The sequence below is a fragment of the Pan troglodytes genome, chromosome 14 (genome assembly GCF_028858775.2).
Source record: "Pan troglodytes isolate AG18354 chromosome 14, NHGRI_mPanTro3-v2.0_pri, whole genome shotgun sequence".
Lineage (NCBI taxonomy): Eukaryota > Metazoa > Chordata > Mammalia > Primates > Hominidae > Pan > Pan troglodytes.
In genome coordinates this window covers 34,726,483-34,747,783 of record NC_072412.2, presented here as the reverse complement: position 1 = coordinate 34,747,783, position 21,301 = coordinate 34,726,483, and the positions used below count along the sequence as shown (strand labels likewise).

Below are 21,301 nucleotides of genomic sequence, written 5' to 3'. Positions count from 1 at the left end.
TAGATGTATTTACAGAGAGAGCAACTGAGGTAAAGTGAGATTGAATGACTCGGCCTCACTTACCCAGCTCACAGGACTCAGGTGGGCTCTCGTCCTTTGGAGGGCACTATTCCTCACATTCTTAAATGTTAGTGCAGAACTGTCTTTGTGGGAATCTGTTAGCTTCTACTTGGCTAACTGGCATTAACAGCAATGGGAATATGTTAGAGGGGGGAATGGTGGGAAGTGGGAAAGGGGAAATTAACTAGCATTCCTTGAAATCATTTAATCTGTTATGTCTACACTGTACTAAATGGCCCCCTAGTGGTCACAAGGAGATAGAGGCTCTTCCTAAGCAATCTTGAGTCCACACAGGTCCACAGGGTCATGGTAAACCTCTCTGCTGATGTGTGCTCAGGCCTCTGGGGGCTGGGGGAAGGGAAGTAAGAGTATTCCAGGTATGCGCTCCTTCACATGTATAGTGTTCTAAGAACTGACACAGAATTATAGGGTTGAGGAAGTGGGCAAGGGGTCTGGGGAGAAAGAACATAACATTTCACAGTATGACTCTGGGTCTCTCTAATGAAACCTGAGTGTCTGGCAATTATGTGCTTCGAATGAGCATGCTGAAAGGAGACAGAGTCCTGAGCTGAGGCACCCTAGTAGCAGAGAGTCTGCATCACTAGAAGGTCATGAAGCTGTAATACGAGATATTGTTCAGACCATCTATATAATATGCCAACATATGCTTGAATCATTCCCATTCAACAGAAGACAATTTTTAATTTTTAATTTTTACATTTTAAAATTTACATTTCTATGTAATGTTTCATTAAGAAGTTCTACATTAACAAAGCCTTATACACAATTCTTTCACTGTCCAAAGCAATGATGTTATTTTGTAGAAACAGGTATTTTGATAAGATTCAAATAATGAACACTGTATCCATGTAAAGAAAATTTCCATTTTAATTTCATTTTCAAATTCTTTCAGTTATCTCTTTTTAAACCCTCATTTAAATTGGAAAAACCTGCTATTTTTCTGTCAATTTTAATGCTGCCTTGCACTTTCATCACATATAAGATGCTTAATGTATTTTATTTTGTATTTTATTTATTTAATTTATTTTATTTTGTGTTTAATGTATTTAATTTGTTTTGCCCAACAGGATTAACTTGCAACTTTCTTTATAAGAACAGGACTTTATTATAATGGGTAAAAATGTATAACAAAATATCCAAAAGCAAAAATGTCTATGACATTTAGAAGTCAAAAGACAATTGAGTTGATCTTGGAATATAAGGATGAACTATTACAACTGTTTTCTATTTTTCTGATTCTAAAAGGTATTAGCCTTAACAGAATAGTTTATAAAGTATTTAATAAAACAGGCATGTAATAAGCAAGGGTGTATAGTTGAGACTAATTAAGCTCAGAATTATCTCCTACCAAATAATCTGATTACAATTTATACACAACTGGGGATACTCAGTTGGGTGAGTGTAACGATTTGTAGAGAAAATTCCTTATTTCACCAGCCAATTTCATAACACCTGCCTTCTCTCTCATTCATTCATTCTGTCTCTATGTTTTTCTCTTGGCTTCAGGCAATAATTTTATCTTCCTGTGCACACAATATGGTACAATATTGCCCCTAATAATATGCTTGCAACGTGTTCTCAGAATATTTTGCCCTAAGGGTCCAAGGATCAATGATTATGAGGCTCTTCCCTTCCTTTTCCTCTTCTTTGCTTGAACCATACAAATGGAGTCATTTTAATTTTATAGAGGTATATAAGAAATAGACTTATGAATGCAAATTTTTCTGTAGAGCTTCATTGCGCCCATCTCCAAGTTTTCCACCTTTAAAATAAAAAATAAGAAAAGCATTCCACTGGCTGGAGATGCAGAAATGATTACTTGTTTTGCATACGACAGATGGCAGATATCTGGTAGAATGGAAGGCTGGGATATCACTTCCTTGAAGCAACACTTATGTAGCAGCTGTTGCATCTTCACTCTTTCCACTTATCTGAAATCATTTTGTGCAATGTAGAAGTGATTTAAGTAATATTTTATATGAATATTTTCACTAAAAATACTATATACATACTACAGCACATAATTCCCAACTGTTAGCTATAAACATTTCAGATTGAAAACACATAAGAATAAAATAGCATAACTGCATCTATTTCATTCATGCATTTTTTTGAGTATTCTGTCTAAAAGGTAGAAATATTCCTTTTATTTATTTATTATTTTTTTGAGAGAGGGTCTCGCTCTGGCACCCAGGCTGGAGTGCAGTGGTGCAATCTTGGCTCATGGCAACCTCTGCCTCCTGGGTTCAAGCGATCTTCTCACCTCAGCCCCCGCAGTAGCTGGGACCACAGGCCTGCGCCACCACACCCTGCTAATTTTTGTATTTTTTGTAGAGATGGGGTTTCAGCATATTGGCCAGGCTGGTCTCGAACTCCTGGGCTCAAGCCATCCACTCACCTTGGCCTCCCAAAGTGCTGGAATTACAGGCAAGAGCCACTGAACCTGTAATCCTAGCACTTGTGCTGTTATTTTTAAGAATAGCCACAGTGGCAGATTATTTTAATGTGAAATATTCCTATTGAAATATTCAGCTAGGTTTCACTTATTACTAACATACATAAAGCATTACATATTTTAATGTAAATTTTGAAGTAAGAAAAACAAATGTACAGATATAGAAGTATATTTAAAGTGTCTGCAATTTAAAAAGGAACCACGTACTGGTTGCATTACTTGTTTTGGGACTTTTTTCAATTTTTCCACATATGTCAAGAACCTGAAATCTGTTTTGTAAGAAGTTATGTTGAAAACAAAATTATACAGAAAGAGATGGAATGTCAAATTTGTGTTTGAGAGATGACAGAAATTTTTGGAATAATATGGGATTTAACACCTACCTCCCTGAGCACAGGATCAGTGATACTATCCAGGTTCACAGAGCCTTCATAAGTCAAGTAGTGAAAAACATTCAGAGCACGAACTGCTTCTGGTCCTCGCTGCTTATAGCCAAATATAAGGTCGATCCACTGATGAAGTTGGCAAGAAACAAATTCACTTTCTAGGGCCTGAAATGAGTCAAGAAAGAAATGAGAGACCATCAAAACTTAGTACACCTTCATATCATTTATTTTTTTTTTACTTTGAAATATATATAAAAAGGAGAATATGCTCTTTAAATTTCTATCCTTGATTTATATGCATCAGATCTTCAGTTCCTAGAAGTGGAAAAATACTACCTCAGTAGTATTTTACAGACACCTAAATGAAAATACAGAGACCTAAATGAAAATTTTCCCTTTCTAAAATGCTAAACTTTCTCTTGGCTCCATTAGGTACATAATATGATTTAACATAAATAAATTTCTTATTAAAACACGCTCATGTTTAAAAGAAAAATAATTTAAATTACCTTTTTTAATACCATGTTACAATTTCATTTCTCATTTTTAAATATTAGTTTGAAATTAAGCAATTTTATGAGAAACTCTGATATACATTTATTTTCCTGCCTGAAGTCCTCCAGCTTACCTCTGAGATGACTAGAAGGGAATATCTTTCTTCCACTATGAATTAACTCAGCTATTACACAGTTTGGGAATCACTGGGCAATTTTGGATGTTTGCTAGCTAATGGGAAAGAAATATAAATTACTGAGAGTCAAGGCCCATACTAAGTTTCCATAAACAGAAAAAAGAAAAAAAAAAGGCCTTTTTATTTCCTAAGAAGCCATCAGAAGCTTCCTAGAGGTGTCTTGACAGGTAGGTAGGGAGTCTTGCTCAGGTCCGTGAAATAAGCAGTGATGGTGCATGGCTCACTACGCCTCTCACTTACTGCAGTCATTTATCATCAACTTCCTAGTGATTTAAAGAGGACACTGATTTCAACAACATGGAAAAGAGCTGTACATCTAGCTTCGTAAATTTCAGCTATTGCACAGCCATGTAAGACAATTTTCTAAATTATGGCTGTCACTAAATATGTGAACAAAGTCATTCTCTGTGATTTCCATGGTGTTGAAACCAATTTGGAATTCACTTAATGAATAAATGATTTCTTGAATTAAGATTGCCAAAAACTGCTTTTCATTTTTTAAGTATATAAAATATTATAAATAATACTTTTCAACTTTTCCTGTGATCACATTTAACTAGTAATTTATTCCCTTCAATCCCTTTCCTGATTTACTCCTTTCAAAATTTTTTGTATTTCATCTACACCAATTAGTGTGGATGTTTCTCATTCAGCAATGTAAACAATGACATTTTATGAAAGAATAGTTTCCATACTAAAGGCAAACAGAATTTCTATATTGTCTATCTCATCGATCTTGAAATAACAGTTCAGAGTAGAACACAGGAAATGAGTCTGAAAGAAGAGACGGTTAAAATTCTGTATTATGTCTATATTAGTTTGGTCAATTTGTATAAATGATTTTGTCAATTCTCTATAACTATTCAATTAAGAAAAAATGTCAGTCTAATTATTTAGTAATATTTTCAGTGTCTGATGCAATAAATGAAGGGATTTAAAAAATGAGTAAATAGAGGTTCATTATTGACTAACTACTGCTCAAGTCTATTCACAGGAATTCAATTTAGTTATGGAATCAGATATATAATTTAAAGGAAGATTTTACCAACATGATCAGCTAAGCGCATTCATTACAAATATATCTTATAGATACCACTAAAGAAAGGTTTGATGAAATTTACTATTATCTCTATTAGAGTAAAACCATTATTGAATAAAATACCTAATGGAATCATGAGTGGTAGTGGGAATGATGACTTGTCAATAATTTGAGCTTTTAAAATGTGTTTTTTCTCTTTCATCTCCATCTCCTATTTTCATTTCCTTCCACCACCATGGGCAATAACTATAATGTATTTAATGTTTCTCCTTTAGTTTGCATGTGCCCTTATAAAATATTACTCATTCTTTTGTGGATATACTTTTGAACTATAAAAATATATAGGGTTAAAAATTTCATTTTGTTCCTTACTTTTCTTAGTATTATTTTAAAAATCTACCTGTGTCACTGTGTGACTAGCCCATTGCTTCTCATGGCTGCACAAAACTCCCCTGGTAACAAACACCAGGCTACCTCTAATCCCCATGACACAAGCCTGTGATAAATGCCCCTTTTGGATCTTTCTGAGAATTTCTTTGGGATTTATAATCTGGAGTAGAACTGGGAGTGCATACTTAATGTGAGTCATCCGTGCCCACTCTCTAGCAATGCATGACAGTTTCTATACGTCCTTATCTCCATCAACTCTTAGTATTATCCAGGTTTCTAATTTTGGCCAGTATAAGAGATACAAAATAATATCTCATTGTTTTAATTTGTATTCCTCAAATTACTAACAGATTTGACATCTTTTTAATATGCTTGTTGGTCTTTTGGGTTTCCTCTTCTGTAAATTTCCTGTTCATATCCCTTACCCATTTAAACACTGGAGGTTCTTGTCTTTATATTGTTGATTTATATATTTAATTTTATTATTATTATTTTTTAGACAGGATCTCACTCTATGGCCCAGGGCGGAGTGCAGTGTTGCGATCTCAGCTCACTACAACCTCCGTCTCCTGGGCTCCAGTGATCCTTCCATCTCAGCCTCCCGAGTAGCTGGGTGGGACTACAGACATGCGCCACCGTGCCTGGCTAATTTTTGTATTTTTGTATTGCAGGGACAGGGTTTCGCCATGTTGCCCAGGCTGGTCTCAAACTCCTGAGCTCATGTGATCCGCCTGCCTCGGCCTCCCAAAGTGCTGGAATTACAAATGTGAGCAACTGCACCTGGCCTGATTTATATATTTTAGATAAGAGTTCCTTGTTGGTTTGAAACAGTGCAAATGCATTCTCCCAAATGTCATATATCTATTAACTTTATCCATGTTCTTTGTTGGATATATTTTCTTAATTTTGAGATCATCAAATCATGTTTTAAAAATGTTTATGCTTTGAGGTTTTGTCTTGAATTATAGAGATAAATATATTTGTACCATTTAGCTTTATATTTATGGTTTTACTTTTCATATTTTGATCTTTAATTAATCTACATCTACTTTCATTCATATATGATATTAGATATGGGTCCAGTCTTATTTTTGTTTATAAAGTGAGTGAGTTTTTCCAATACCATCTATTAAACAAAAATTCCTTTTCTCAGAGATGTATGGTATTATCTTTACTGTGTAAATATATATTTGAAACGAAGACAAAGCTGCCGTTATTTACAGATAATATCATAATCTACATAGAAGCCCAGTCTCCTTCCTCCCTCTTTTTCTTTTGCTCTCTCTCCTATGTATTTATCATGTCTAGATATGTGTGTGCCCAGCTTTCTATATTTTTCATTTCTATTATTATCTTAATTTATTTTATCTTTATATTCTTTTGCTCTCTCTTCTATGTATCTATCATGTCAACGTATGTGTGTCCAGCTTTCTATATTTTTCATTTCTATTATTACCTTATCTTAATTATCTTATTTCTTACATATCTCAATATGTGCTAGAATTTATTCTTTTTTTCAGGATAAACTAGGCTATTCAGGAACATTTATTCTTCTTTGTAACTTTTACATTAAGTGCATAGATATATCAAAAGAATTTGATTGGAATGCCAATCAATTTATACATTAATTTGTGAACACTGACACTAGGTTTTACTATCCAAGGTCCCCAAATATCTTGATTTATACAGATCATTTTCCATGTCCTTTAGTAGAGTTAAAAAATAAAATTTTCTCCATAAAAGTTTTATCTTAGTGTTCTTGGTTCAGTTTATTCCCAGATACTTCATAAATTTTGATGCAACTGTAATATTTTGAAACTATATTTTATACTTGGTTATTAATGATGTAGAACAATGATACTGATTTCTAGAAGTTGATTGTGTTTGTAGCAACTCTTAGTAGTTACATCTACAACTTTTTGTTTTCTTATAGAATTGTTCTTAGCCTTAAGAACTATGTAAAACAGCAGTGGTGATGTGGAAAATCCCTGTCTTTTTCCTGATCTTAAGGGTTTAACTCTACTTAGTCCTGATGCAATTCACACACACACACACACACACACACACACATACACATACACAGGCATATACACACACATTTAATAACACTGATAATAATTCATTTAGAATTTTTATATTTATAGCCATACATGAAATAAGCCTTATTTCTTTTTCCTCCCCTTCACTATTTTTGGAATTCTAGCCTCATAAAATTAGCTGGATAGCTTTCCATGTTTCCTGGAACAATTTGTATAAGAAAATGAATTCATTATCTGTTGAAAATTTGGTAGAATTTACGTGTAATGTAATATGGGCCTTGAATTTTGAGGAGGGGATGGGAAGATTTTACCATTTAAATTTCCATAAGTCTTGTAAGTCTCAATTTTGACATTTTAAATATTTTTCTCAGTATTCATCCATTTCATCTCAGTTTTAAAATTTATTAGCTCATAGATGCTCATAATAGTCTTTAATTAAATTAAAAAATATTTATGTCTATAGTTATTTACCCTATTCTATATCTTAGAGAGGCAGCATAGTGAATCAATAAATAATTAATTATAGTTAAATAATTTTGTCTTTTTTATTATAAAATTAAATGGCAAAGGAACAATGAGGTAAGAGGTTAAACAAAGTCTTATCGATTTTTTATCTTGCCACTTACTGTGCAGAAAGAAAAGAAGATACAGTTTACACATTTAAAAGCTAAATCTAGTTCAAAATTAAATGAATATCTAAGAATGGAACATTAGCTATCAATAATTAAAATATAACAACTTGTCTAAAGCTGAAGCCTGACATTAAGACTCTTTACTATAAACAGTATTGACCGGTCATTGGTATCTGTTTATTTTGTTCTTTTCAGAACCATTTTTATATACAAACCTATTTGGCACTTTGAAACGGGATTTTTAGTACAATACTTACATTGGAAAAATGTAAAGAAATACTTGATTACTAAGCTATTAGTGTCATAATGGTCTTAATAGCTTTCTTTACCCTCTACTTGCGTATCTAAAGGCAGAAGCAATTGCGTTAAGCCTAGATAAACCAATTCCCAATCCAGAGCTCTACCCTGGGGATCTGGAAAGAAGAAAATAAAGAGTGATATTTAAACTAGAGAGGATATCTCTTAGATGGATAATATTTCCCTCATTCTAATTTCTATTTTCTCCCATGAGTATTGGATGGTACAGAATTCTTTCTCTAGCAGGTTTGGGGTAAAGCTTCTCTGAAATTTATGAAAAAAAGAAAGTAGACTACCAAATTTAACTGTGAGGAGACAATATTTCTCCTGAATTTTAAAACTTAAGAATATTAAATACCCATGTCTTCTTCTAGACCAGAGCAAAAATATTTCCCATCCCTTTTTCTCATTACCTCAAAAATCTGCTTTTGAGATTAAAAAATTCTCTAAATAGAGTTGCATATATTCAAGTAGACAATCAGAAAGCCATATTGTCACTTCTGTAGTGCCTATGCCATCTTCTTTTCATAATTTGACGAAGTTGGAGCTATTACAGCTTCAATAATTCAACCGTTTTAAGTAGAGACAATATAGTTGTCTTTGATGTTTATTTTAAGGGGCTTAAATTATTCCAGTACTTGACTGTTTCTGGATGTATAAGACAGAAGATTATTTCTAACCCTCACAGCTCTCCACATGGGTTACTACAACATACTTCAAACTTCTTCTGTAATCCAGTCTGTCTGGTGTCCTGCTTGTGGGACAGACTTGTCAAGCCATCATGTCCACATTGCCATTCTCTATTTCAAAGCTGCCACTGCTCCTCCCAGCATAACCTATGTGACTCAGGCCTTTCAAACCTCCATCCCACCTTTCCCCACTGTTTCTCAGGACTTCCTGATATAAATCCTTAGCTTCCCTAGCACAGACACTTCACAGCCCTTGGGCACACAGCAGCTGGTATGACCTCAGAGCTTTTGCTTTCTTTCTCTCTAGCTTGCAAGCATTGTCTTCCTGCTTTTTGAAGACCTACTCATCCTTCTTACTCAAGTTCAGTGTTTGCTTCCTGTGTTCTCAGCTCTCACTTGTTTTTTTCTATGAATTTCTACCCAACACTTTTCATCAGTATCCTCTTGTTACTTAATAGAGTAAGAAAACACATGCAAATTTACTTGTGAAATCATTTTACAACAAACTGTGAGGTACTGTACAAATGAATGGGATGATTGCCAATTAGCACTTCATTGTTTCCAAAGTTAATACTATATCCTCAATTAGAATGTAAGCCTTTTGAAGATAGGGACTTTATCTAATTCTTATCTTGCATTTCCCATAACTCTTAACCTATCATTGGATAATAACTTTAATAAATATTTATAGGTTTATTAATTAAAGCAATGGAAAAGATGTGATGATCACAAGAGGAAGGAATAAAGGAAATGTCAGTAATGAGGGCGGGGCTGGGGAAGAAGCTCATTCATTCACTCAGCAAATATTGATTGGCCATCTGCTTTGTGACAGACCCTCTTCTAGATTGTAAGATTATAGCAGTGAACAAAAAAACCCAAAGTCCCTGCAAGAGAGTTTACATTGTAGTGGGAGGAGACCAACAAAAACTAACATAATTAGTAAGATACAAGGTGTGTCAGCAGGTGACAAGTGCGAAGGAAACAGAAAAGCAGGATGGGGAGTAGGGTGTATGTGTAGTGGGGGAGGACTGCTGGTTTAGGGGAGGAGGCCAGGGAAGGCTTCTCTGAGTTTGTGACAATTAAGGACCCCAGTGAAGAAATGAACTATAAGGACATCTGGGAGAAGGGCATTTCAAACAGAGGGAGCATTCATTCATTCAACATGGAGCACCTGTTATGTGCCAGGCAGTGTTCTAGGCCCTGGGATGCTGTGACAAACAAGACAAAACCTCTGATCTTTGGGAGCAGATCCCACTGAAATGCAAATAGACAAGGTGAATATAGTCTAATCTCTCTCCTGCCCCAGATTACTGACCACCAACCATATGTCAGACATTAGCCTTAGAGGACACATAGATGAATAAGCATTCGATGTCCTGAAAAAGATTACAGTCTAGCGGAGGATAAACATGTTGACTCTGGCTTTTTCCGCTGCTTAGAATTTCTGCTAAAGGGCCAAGTTGACAACAGGCACTAAACACCCACGCTTTCATTTTAGCTGAACTCTCTAAAATGTTCTGCTAAGATGGATTTATCTATCTCTGCTGCTGTAGCCATCACTACTCCGCATGCTCATCCCCAGCCCTTCACCTGCCTCTGTAAGACTAGAGATACCTGAGGGAAAATGTCCACTGGTAGGAAGTCCCAGGGAGGCTATAGGCTCAAATTTTAAAAAACACCCAGAATCAATAATTTCTTACTACTTTTACTGCTACCCCTGGTCCAAGCCACCATCATCTCTCAAATTACCTTCTAGCAGATCTCCCTGATTCTACCCTTGCAGAATCATTCATTCCCAACACTGCAGCGAGTGATCCTTTCAAAACATAAGGAAGATCAGTCACACTTCTACTCAAAAGATTGCAAGGACTTTACATTTTACTCAGGGTAAAAAGGCAAAGTACTTATGATGGCCTTCAAGACCCTGTGTGATGCTCCCCCACTACTACTCAGTCCTCTTTTCCTACTGTGTGCCCACTTGCCCACCCTTTCCTGGCCCACTGGCCTCCTTGCCAAGCACATCCCTGCCACAAGGCCTTTGCTCTAATGTTCCCTTTGCCCACCATGCTCTTTCCCCAAGAGAGTCACTTGGCTCCCTCCCTCTGCTCCTCCAGGCCTACCTCTAATCTCCCTTCATAGGGAGGCTGTCTTGACCTCTCTCCCCTGCAGGTACTCACGGTCCCCTTTTCTTGCAGTGGTATTTTCTACCACCGGTCACCTTCTAAGATACTAGATATTTCACTTTTAAAAAATCGTCTATCGCCTGTCTCCCTTTGATCAAAAGTGAGCTCCAGGACGGCAGGGATCCTTGCAAACACATAAAACATCACCCGGAACACTCAACAGGTATCTGTTGAATAAACACTATCAGTGTTTACTGGGACTGTTTGTTTATTTCTCTGTGTCCCTAACTAGAGTGCACCTTCTGAAGCCACTCACTGAGTTGCTCATCCTTGTGTTCCCAGAGCCCAGAGCAGGATGAAGTGCATGATAGCCCCTTCATAATTACGGAATGAACGAAGGAATTTCTCTACTCTAACTTCACTTAGAGTAGGATCCATGGCCATTCTTTGTATTTTCCATAATGCCTTGCTCATAGCTAGCTCTCAGTAAAGACTTATGGAATGAACAAGTCCTCAATTTGAGAAATAAGGAGGACACTGCAGTTCCAAGAGATAGGGTGTCTTACTTCCAAGTGTCATGGTGTGCGGTAAGCTGCACCTGACAGTGATGACTTGAACAAACCTTGAGAAAGACCCTGTATGGCAGACACACCTGAATGCAGTTGAGAGTCTCAAGCTAGGGAATTGGGGTGGCCAACCTGGAGATCCATTCCTTATCTGTGAAGAATATCTGAGCCCCCTCTGGCCCATCTCTTGGAACTCAGGCCATAATGGGAATCAAGGCCCTTTGTTTTGGGTTAAATGAAGGTTGCCAGATACAGGATGTTGTGGTTGGATGGGGGAGTGTTAAATAAAAATGTGATATAAACAGCAGGTTTTTTGCAAGTGGTTGCAGTTCTGCTGTCCAGTCTGCTGCCACTGAGCCATATGGGTCTCCTGTCCAGCCTGCTACCACTGGACTTTCCCCAATAGGTAAGTCCCCAGTAAAGCTCTATGTCATGCTCACTGGCTCTGGGTCTCTTCTTTGGCCTCTAGAACCTGGTGCCATCCCTGTTGAAGTTAATAGGGGTTCAGCACAACACATGGCTAACAGGTGTTCCAGAGATGGCACTCAAACACAAGATGTCTATCTTGATATTTTTAATTCCTACATAAGACTTCCAAAAATTCTTCTGTTATTTGCTTAAAATTCTTTTTTAAGCTGGGGTTTTTAAAAGTAGATTATACCCCAAATGCAAATTTTTACATTTGCATTTGGGGTATAATCTACTTAAAAAAAAAAACCCAGCTTAAAAAGGAAACATTTTCTTTGAAATACGGACATTCTGTAAAGGTTATAATACAATATGAGCAGAGCCACACTGGAGCTTGGCTTCCCCTGCCTCAGTTGCTGTGCATGCTCTGCTGACTGCAGACAGCCTGTACTTGGCCCAGCAGCACCAGGAATCTGCTGGGCTGAGGGCTAGATGAGATTATCAATGCACATCCGTGAAAGGGCCTTTTTCTAAAACAAATTTTTAAAAGGGTAGATTATGATGGATGAACCCAGCATTAGGGTAATGTTATCAGAGATACTTTCTATTTCTGTCCTTTGTCAGAAGGTCAGATTATAATCAGGTTAGAACTAAACACAATGCTTTATTAATATTTCATGAGTAAGTCAGTCTAATAAGCCTAGCTTCGTGTGGATAAATTAAACCAATTCTTGACGTATAAACTTAATGACCTTAGAATGCATTGAAATGTCTACTAAATGTGTCTGTATCGCTTTTCCAGATTTCCTAGTGAGAGTAAACTTTGTATTTCACAGCTCTTCAGTGAAACACAATTCTTGGCACTGTATTTACAAAACAAACAATTCTAACCAATTACATACATGTTATTGTCCATAACTTAAACAACAAAGTACTGCTTCATTTTTTAAAAAAATAAAAAATGAAATTAGGTTGTAGACATGTAAAGTCTGCTACAAATGCATCAAATACCTGCTGTTCAATTGCTGGCATGCAGTAATAAAGCTGGGCATTTAATCATCAATGATATCACTTTTTATAATATTTTGTCATCTTTGCCTTGAATTTCTTAATGACAGTTTGAAAGAAGAAGGAGGGAATACTCATAGATACAGAATACTAATCCATACAAAGAAATGGAGGTTTTTTACCACTGTGAATGTCATCTCTTTGGAATATATGACATTTTCATTTTATACTTTAGGCTCATTACAAAGAACTCTTTCAAATAACTGAAGATAATCCTAGTCAAAATTATAAATATACTAGAGCACATTTTCTCTAAAGCTATTTCATAAGAACTAAATCCTGCATGAATTACCCAGCAAATATAAAGTTAGAAACTTTTAAAGTTACAAAACAACATAAAAAATACAGCCTATATTCAAGGAATTTATGAAAAATTTAAATACTTGATATTTTATATTAGTGCCTAGACTTTGTATATTGCATAAATACTCACCAAATAAACATTCCTTCAGCAAGTATGAACATATGTAGATAACTGGTTAAACTTTATAGTTTTAACACAGATATCTGACATTATTTCTGCAAGAGATCAGTATGATCATTTCCTAGTAGTAGGATGAGAAAACCGACCAGGAGTAAGGGTGGAGGGTAAAAGATATAGAAACAGGGACCATAGACAGTCAGGTCCTAAAAGCTGCTGGGGCTGGACCATGCTGAATTCTCATCTCTTCCCATCTTCTGCTCACCCTACGAAGCTGGCTTCGGATTTCCTTCTCTTCTCCTTTCTCCTCTCCTCCACGGCTCCTCTTGCCACCACCACTTACCTATCCTGGAGACTGTGAATAAGAACACTGACACCTTGATAAGGTGGTGGTATTTGGCATGTAAATTTACCTCAATGGGGCCGAGCATGGTGGCTCAGGCCTGTAATCCCAGCGCTTTTGGAGGCTGAGGCAGGCGGATCACCTGAGGTCAGGAGTTCAAGACCAGGCTGGCCAACATGGTGAGACCCTGTCTCTATTAAAAATACAAAAAAGTAGCCGGGCGTGGTGGTGCATGCCTATAATCCCAGCTACTTGGAAGGGTGAGGCAGGAGAATCACTTGAACCCAGGAGGCGGAGGTTGCAGTGAGCTGAGATCGTGCCACTGCACTCCAGCCGGGGCAACAGGGTAAGACTCTGTCTCAAAAAAAAAATATTTTTACCTCAATGGGTTTCAGGTTAATAACTCCTCAGCTAATTTTTTTTTTTTTTTTTTGAGACAGGGTCTTATTCTGTCACCTAGGCTGGAGTGCAATGGTGTGATGTTGGCTCACTGTCCACTTGGGCTCAAGTGATTCTCTCACTCAGCCTCCCGAGTAACTGGGACTATGTACCACCACGCCTTGTTAATTTTTTTTTGTTTTTTTGTTTTTGTATTTTTAGTAGAGATGGGGTTTCACCATGTTGCCCACCTTGAACTCCTGGTCTCAAGCAATCGATCTGCCTTGGCCTCTGAAAGTGATTTTTTAAGGATTAAAACAATGATGCACCTGAAGTTCTAGCACAGTATCTGGCACAGAATACACACTCAAATGGCATGTCCTACAAGCACTATCATTGCCATTATGATATCCTGGTCAACCTTCATATCAGGATGACTCAGGACTATCACTAGGGTATGGGGTAAGGTGGCTAAGATTAGGGTATCCATTCTGATTTGCAGCAGTTGTCAGCAGTTAAGTCTTGGAATGAGGAAAGAGGAGAAACAAATGCAAGCAGCTACACTAGGGGAGAAGAATGCCTTAGGCCAGCCAGATAGCTGTTTGCATGTAAGAAGAAGTGTTAACCTCGTGCTGCCTGTAGTTACATTAATTTACTAAGGACAGTTTTGTCACTTCATCTTTTGATACACAACTTCCAAATCAGCAGTGGCCAGTGAAACTTGAGGTAGAGGCTAAAGTCACTCCCTATCAGAGCTACAAAATTCACATTTCCTCTACGGCCTCACTGAGCACTTGACTGATTCTTAAGCCTTATAATAAGGGCTTGATACAATGAATTATCTGGTTTTGTAGTCTAGAAGAGATTGTAAACAACCAATTTTCATTGGTATGGCTGAGGGCTATTAAAGGGAACTGTACTGATAGCTGACAACCTGAAGAAGAAAGTAGAAAATAATAGATATGGAATTATATCACTTCATGTAATAACAATGGGTACTCAGGATGATAAACTTGACTTTTTTAAGTAAAAAATGAAGTATCATCCTTTGTATAAAAGGGCAGGGAACAAAGTAGTAATAAATTTTAGAAAGATAACCATAATACAAGGAACCGAAACTACTCAACAAGGAAACAAATAATCCTATTAAAAATGGGCAAAGGATTTAAATAAACATTTCTCAAAAGAAGACATACAAATGGCCAATGGACATATGAGAAAATGTTCAACATCTCTAATCATCAGAAAAATGCAAGTTAAAGCCACAGTGAGATATAACCTTATACCTGTTAGATTGGCTATTATAAAAAAGATGAAAGATAAGTGTTGGCAAAGATGTGGAGAAAAGGGGAACAACTACGCTCTTGGTAGTGGCATAAATTAGTAAAGCCATTTTGGAAAACAATTTGGAGATTCCTCAAAAAACTAAAAATAGGCCTGGCTTGGTGGCTCATGCCTGTAATCCCAGCATTTTGGGAGGCTGAGGTGGGAGGATTACTTGAGCCCAAGAGTTCAAGACTCTTCCATCTCTATAACAAATTTAAAAATTAGCTGGGTGTGGTGGCATGCACCTGTGCTCCCAGCTACTTGGGAGGCTGAGGTGGGAGGATCACTTGAGCCTGGGAGTTCAAGGCTGCAGTGGTCACTGATTGCACCACTGCACTTCAGTCTGGGCAAGAGTGAGACACTGTCTCAAAACAAACAAACAAACAAACAAACAAAAACAACTAAAAATAGAATTACCATATAATCCAGCCATCCCACTAGGTATTTACCCAAAGTAACTGAAATCAGTATGCTAAAGGGATATTTGCATTCTCATGTTCCCTGCAGCATTATTCATAATAGCCAGGATATGGAAGCAACCTAACTGTCTACCAATGAATGAATGGATTTTTAAAATATGGTATATATAAACAGTGAAATGATATTCAGCTTTAAGAAATAACAGGAAATTCTGTCACTTGTGGCAACATGGATGAACCTGGAGGATATTATGTTAAATAAAATAGGCCAGGCACAGAGATACAAATAATGTATGATCTCACTTATGTATGGAATCTAAAAAAGTCAAACTCATAGAAGTAGAGAGTAGAATGGTGGTTACCAGAGGCTGATGGGAGATATGGATAGGGAAAGGGGAAATGTTGGTCAATGGTGCAGTTACAGTTAGGAGGAATAAACTCTGGTGTTCTATCGCACAGCAAAGTGACTGTAGTTAATTATTTATATATATATAAATATATATATATTTTAAATATATTTTAAATGTTCTTACCACAAAGCAATGATAAATATTTGAGGTGATGGATATGCTAACTATTCTGACTTGTACACATATATCAAAACACCACAGTATACCCCATAAATATAAACAATTATTAATTGTCAATTAAAAATAAAATAAAACTTAACAGATAACCATAATGCTTCAAAAAAGTTCTCACTTAGGAAAATCTAGAAAATTCATTTATCTGGAAAGTTTATTTAGTTGGATTGCATTACCACCCAACACACTAGTTGAATGTAGCATTTTCTGCAGATATAGGTAGGTCTTGCTTGTTTAGCTTATACCAACACTAATTATTTAAAGGTTTCTCATCAATAATAATTATTAGCTTTTCCTACGTTCAAAAAATTTGGGGTATAACACTGTCTAAGGGATTTGTCTTTAAAAGCAAGACTGGCTTTTCTATTTCATTTAGGCACATCAGTAATAAAATTATTAATTCTGGGGGCATACAAACTTCTTTGACTATGAAGAACACAAATTCTGTGTCTATAATGAATCACTAAATGTTTTATTAAAATAAATCTAAAAATGTTTTAGCATTCAATAAATACATGAAGAGATGCTCAATATCATTATTCACTAGGGAATATATATTAAAATTGTAGGCCAGGCGCAGTGGCTCACGCCTGTAATCCCAGCACTTTGGGAGGTCAACGTGGGCAGATCATGAGGTCAGGAGATCGAGACCACTCTGGCCAACACGGTGAAACCCCGTCTCTACTAAAAATACAAAAAATTAGCCGGGCGTGGTGGCGAGTGCCTGTAGTCCCAGCTACTCAGGAGGCTGTGGCAGGAGAATGGCGTGAACCCAGGAGGCAGAGCTTGTAGTGAGCCGAGATGGTGCCACTGCACTCCAGCCTGGGTGACAGACTGAGACTCCGTCTCAAAAAAAAAAAGAAAAAAAAAATATTGTAATGAGATATTACCTCACATTCACTAGAATGGCTGTAATAAAAAAAAAACAGGTAATAACAAGTGGGAGTGAGGATATGGAGGAACTGGAACTGTCATACATTGCTGGGGAATGCAAGGTCATTTTGAGAAACAGCTGGGCAGTTTCTTAAGAAGTTAAACATAAATTTACCATATGACCCAGCAATTCTACTCCTAGGTCTATACCCCAAATAAATAAAAATGTATGTTCACATAGAAATTTGTATATGACTGTTCATAGCAGCATTACTCAAAATTGCCAAAAAGTAGAAACAAATCAAATGTTCATCAACTGATGAATGGGTGAACAAAATGTGATATTCCACACAATGTGGTAGTATTATGTAAAAAGTTGGGCAAAGTACCAATACATGCTACAACATGGGTGAATCTCAAAAACTACTCAAATAAGTCAAACTCAAAGACCACATATTGTATAATTCCTTTTATATGAAATACACAGAAAAGGCAAACCTTTGGAGATAAAAAGTTGATTAGCAGTTGCCTTGGGCTGGAGGTGGGCAGGGGATCTTTCTGGGGTGGTGAAAATATTCTAAGATTAGACTGTGGTGATGGTCATATAACTGTTAAAATTTACTAAAAATCATTAAATTGTACACTGAAAACAAGTGAATTTTATGATATATAACTTATATTTTAATAAAGCCATTAAAAATGTTTTGGCATCATCCAAGTGACAGCAAGAAAGTGATTTTGTTACATGTATCAGTGCTTGGTTCTTTTTTATGGCTAACTAGTACTTCATAATATGGAGTTACTATAGTTTATTTTAGTTTGTTTATCCATTTACCAGGTGAGAAATATTTGGGTAGTTTCCAGCTTTTGATGAAAGCAAATAAAGCCATTATAAACACTGATGTACTTGTATAAGTTTTCATTTTTGGGGGGCTAAAACCAAGAAGCAGGGTTGCTGGGTTATATGGTTGGTGTGTGTTTATAAGAAACAACCAACTTGTTTTGTACCAGCAGGATATGTGAATTTCAGCTATTGTGCATCTCTACCAGGGCTTGGGATGTCAGAAGTTTTTTTTTTTCCCCCTTTTAATTTTTAAAGTCATTCTAATGTGTAATGGTAGCTTACTGTGGTTTCAATTTGATTAATTTTAATTTGTGGATTAATTTTTGATATGAGGCATCTTTTCATGTGTTTATTTGCCATCTACATATCTTCTCGCTGAAGATTCTTTTGCCCCTCCTTTAAAAAAATTAATTATCTAAATATTGTTTTATTTTTATTGATTTTTGAATGCTCTTTATATATTTTAGATCCTAGTCCTTTATTAGATGTGTTTTGAAATATTTTTTCTCAGCCTGTGGCTTGTCTTTTAATTTTCTTACAGTAGTGTTCAAACAAGCTAAGTTTTAATAAAGTCCAGTTTATCAATGTTTTCTTTTATAGGTTGTGCTTTTGTTGTCATATCTAAAACATCTTTGCTAACATAAAGTCACAAAGATTTCCTCCTATATGTTTCTTTTAGATGTTTGATAGTTTCAGGTTTCAAACTTAGGTCCATGATCTATTTTGAGTTAATTTTTTTATATGGTGTGATGTAAGGACTGAAACCTTCCCCTTCCTTTTTTTGGATATAGATATCCAACTCTTCTAGCACCAATTTTTCCAGCACCATTTGTTGAATGCCAATTTATCTTTATTTTATTTTATTTTTTTGAGAGAGGGTCTTGCTCTGGTGGAGTGCAGTGGCGCAATCTCGGCTGGAGTGCAGTAGCGCAATCTCGGCTCATTGCAGCTTCGACCTCCTAGGCTCAAACGATCCTCCCACCTCAGCCTCCTGAGTAGCTGGAATCACAGACACTGTGTCACCACACCTGACTAAGTTTTGTATTTTTTGTAGGGACAAGGTTTCACCAATTTATCTTTAAAGCCTGTTTTGCCATGTCTACTAATCAGGTAAAGCAATAAACACAGCAGAACAGCTAAGAAGACAGCGTGAGCTATGAGCAGAGAGGAAGACAAAAAGGAGGAAAAACTGTGGGGACCAATTTCTATAGCAAACAAATTATTTTTCAGTGGACGAATCTGGAGGCATTTGACCAATCACTTAGTCCACCGTTTCCTATGTCTGCATTTGGAAGCATCAGTGCAGACGTACTCCTAAGAAGAGATATCACTGAGGACCTTTACTTCCATCTATCTTTGTTATGACTTCGGCTCATTTACAGAGCAGGCAGCTTCTCACCAAGACCACTGACTAGCTGTGTTCCTATTTCCAAACAGCATTCTGCGCAGGCTTTCTCCATCTGGAGAAGTATTTACATGTATTATAATTGAGTACTAGTTTAAATACTTAGTTACTCCTGTTCTCACTGAAATTTGCTATTGGTAACGCAAGATAAGGGAGCTGCTGCAAAAACTGAAAGGAGACATCATACTATCTCTCCAATGGCTTCTTTTCAATACAAAAAAGTCTCTGCTTAAATAACTATAATGAGAAACTGATCTTACATAACTGCTTTCAAAAATGCTAACGCCAAATGCCCTATGCTTTTCACAACACAATTTTGTTAATTTAGGCCTCTACTAGAAACTTAAGACAAGATGGTTCAGATCATTTACATGAGAGCCCACTTCCCCAATTTTAAAAAAACATACATCCTTTCCCTGTATCATAGTAAATCTTCGCTCATCCTAAAACTTTCTTCTCAAACTTTCAGTCTTTTATTAAGAAGGCAAATCCCTTTCCTAAAGTTATCTGTACACTGAATGGAATGGGTACCACTGAAAATAGTACTCTTCTAGCAGGAAATGTGGCCTAGTCCTGGGACTGGGAAACAACAGTGGCCTCCTGCTCATCCAGTCTGCATTACTGCATGTTTAGAAGTCTAAAAAATGTCATATACATTTCCTGGTACATTATCAGTAAACATTAGCAAATTAATAAATGTGAAATGTCCAGTGGATAATAAAGATAACTCCTCTATTTTTCTTTAATGCATATTTAAGCTTAGTATACTTTATCTGTGAATGATCTGCATTAACCATGTCCACGAAGTTAAAGGAAATAAATAAGGTCTGGATTGACAATTATAAACCTAAAAGTAGAGATCCAATAATCTCAAAGAATTTCACAAAGAAGAGATAATATCAGAGGTAGCTGGCATACTGGAAAGAGTATAACTTAGGAGTTAAAACTTTTCTGTACTTGAATCTGGGCTCTGCCGTGGATAAATTATGAAACATGTCTGGCCTTCATATTTCTTATCTGTAAAATAAATGTTAAAAAAAAATCAAGTGCCTTGCTTAATGCCTGACAGGTAAGAGGCACTTATTATCAGCACCCATATGAGAATTCTGTTCAACAGCATGATCAACAAAAGCATTGGTCCAACAACTATTGGCTACTTTGCTTGCCTGAGTGAAGGATTCATTCAGTTTGACTAGTTTGGACTTAATAGACTATATGCTAACAGCTATGAGATTACTACACCTCTATAATTCATTAATTCATTCATTCACTCAGAAATATTTACTGAACAACTAGTATGTGCCAAGCAGGGCTCTGAGCTATGGAGCTACAATGGAATGATGTGACTGAGAGATATTGATATACAATGAGCCTTTAGGGTTGCATTTGTAGCGCTGGTATCCTTACACTGATATTTATAGATAACATTCAAGTATGTGAGAATAATGTGGTGATGAAATACCAATTCTAAAAAGAAACAGAAATTTTCAGAAGTATATATTACTGAAATATAAGTCATTCACATTAAAAATATAAATTGAAGAAATAAGCTATTGTTCAAGGGAATAGTATGAAATAACTGCATATATCTGAAAGTGCCAATTTAACAGATTGAGAAGTGAGAGAGATTGGCAATAAGACTTATGCAAAACATGAAATTTTCTTAAAAAAAAGGGGGGAGAACACATTGCAGATTATCTAGATGATGCTTTTAAGCATAGGTATATTACATCAGCAACTTTCTAAAATAAAATACATTAAAAGTAAAATATTTCTTAGAGACAGAACATATAGCTCCAAAATAGAAGAAAATGTGTGACTGACAGTAAAGTCCAAAAGAAAAG

At 36.2% G+C, this 21,301-nt stretch overlaps 1 protein-coding gene across 12 annotated transcripts in view; it reads right to left on the bottom strand.

Moving 5' to 3' along the window:
• NBEA (neurobeachin) overlaps positions 1 to 21,301 on the bottom strand; it is a 708,564-nt gene that overhangs the window by 41,462 nt on the left and 645,801 nt on the right. For all 12 annotated transcript variants that reach the window (XM_016925167.4, XM_054664886.2, XM_054664889.2 and 9 more), the window contains one exon: positions 2,920 to 3,087. In XM_016925167.4, the coding sequence (XP_016780656.1) occupies positions 2,920 to 3,087 (168 nt within the window). The remainder of the gene's footprint in view (positions 1 to 2,919; positions 3,088 to 21,301) is intronic.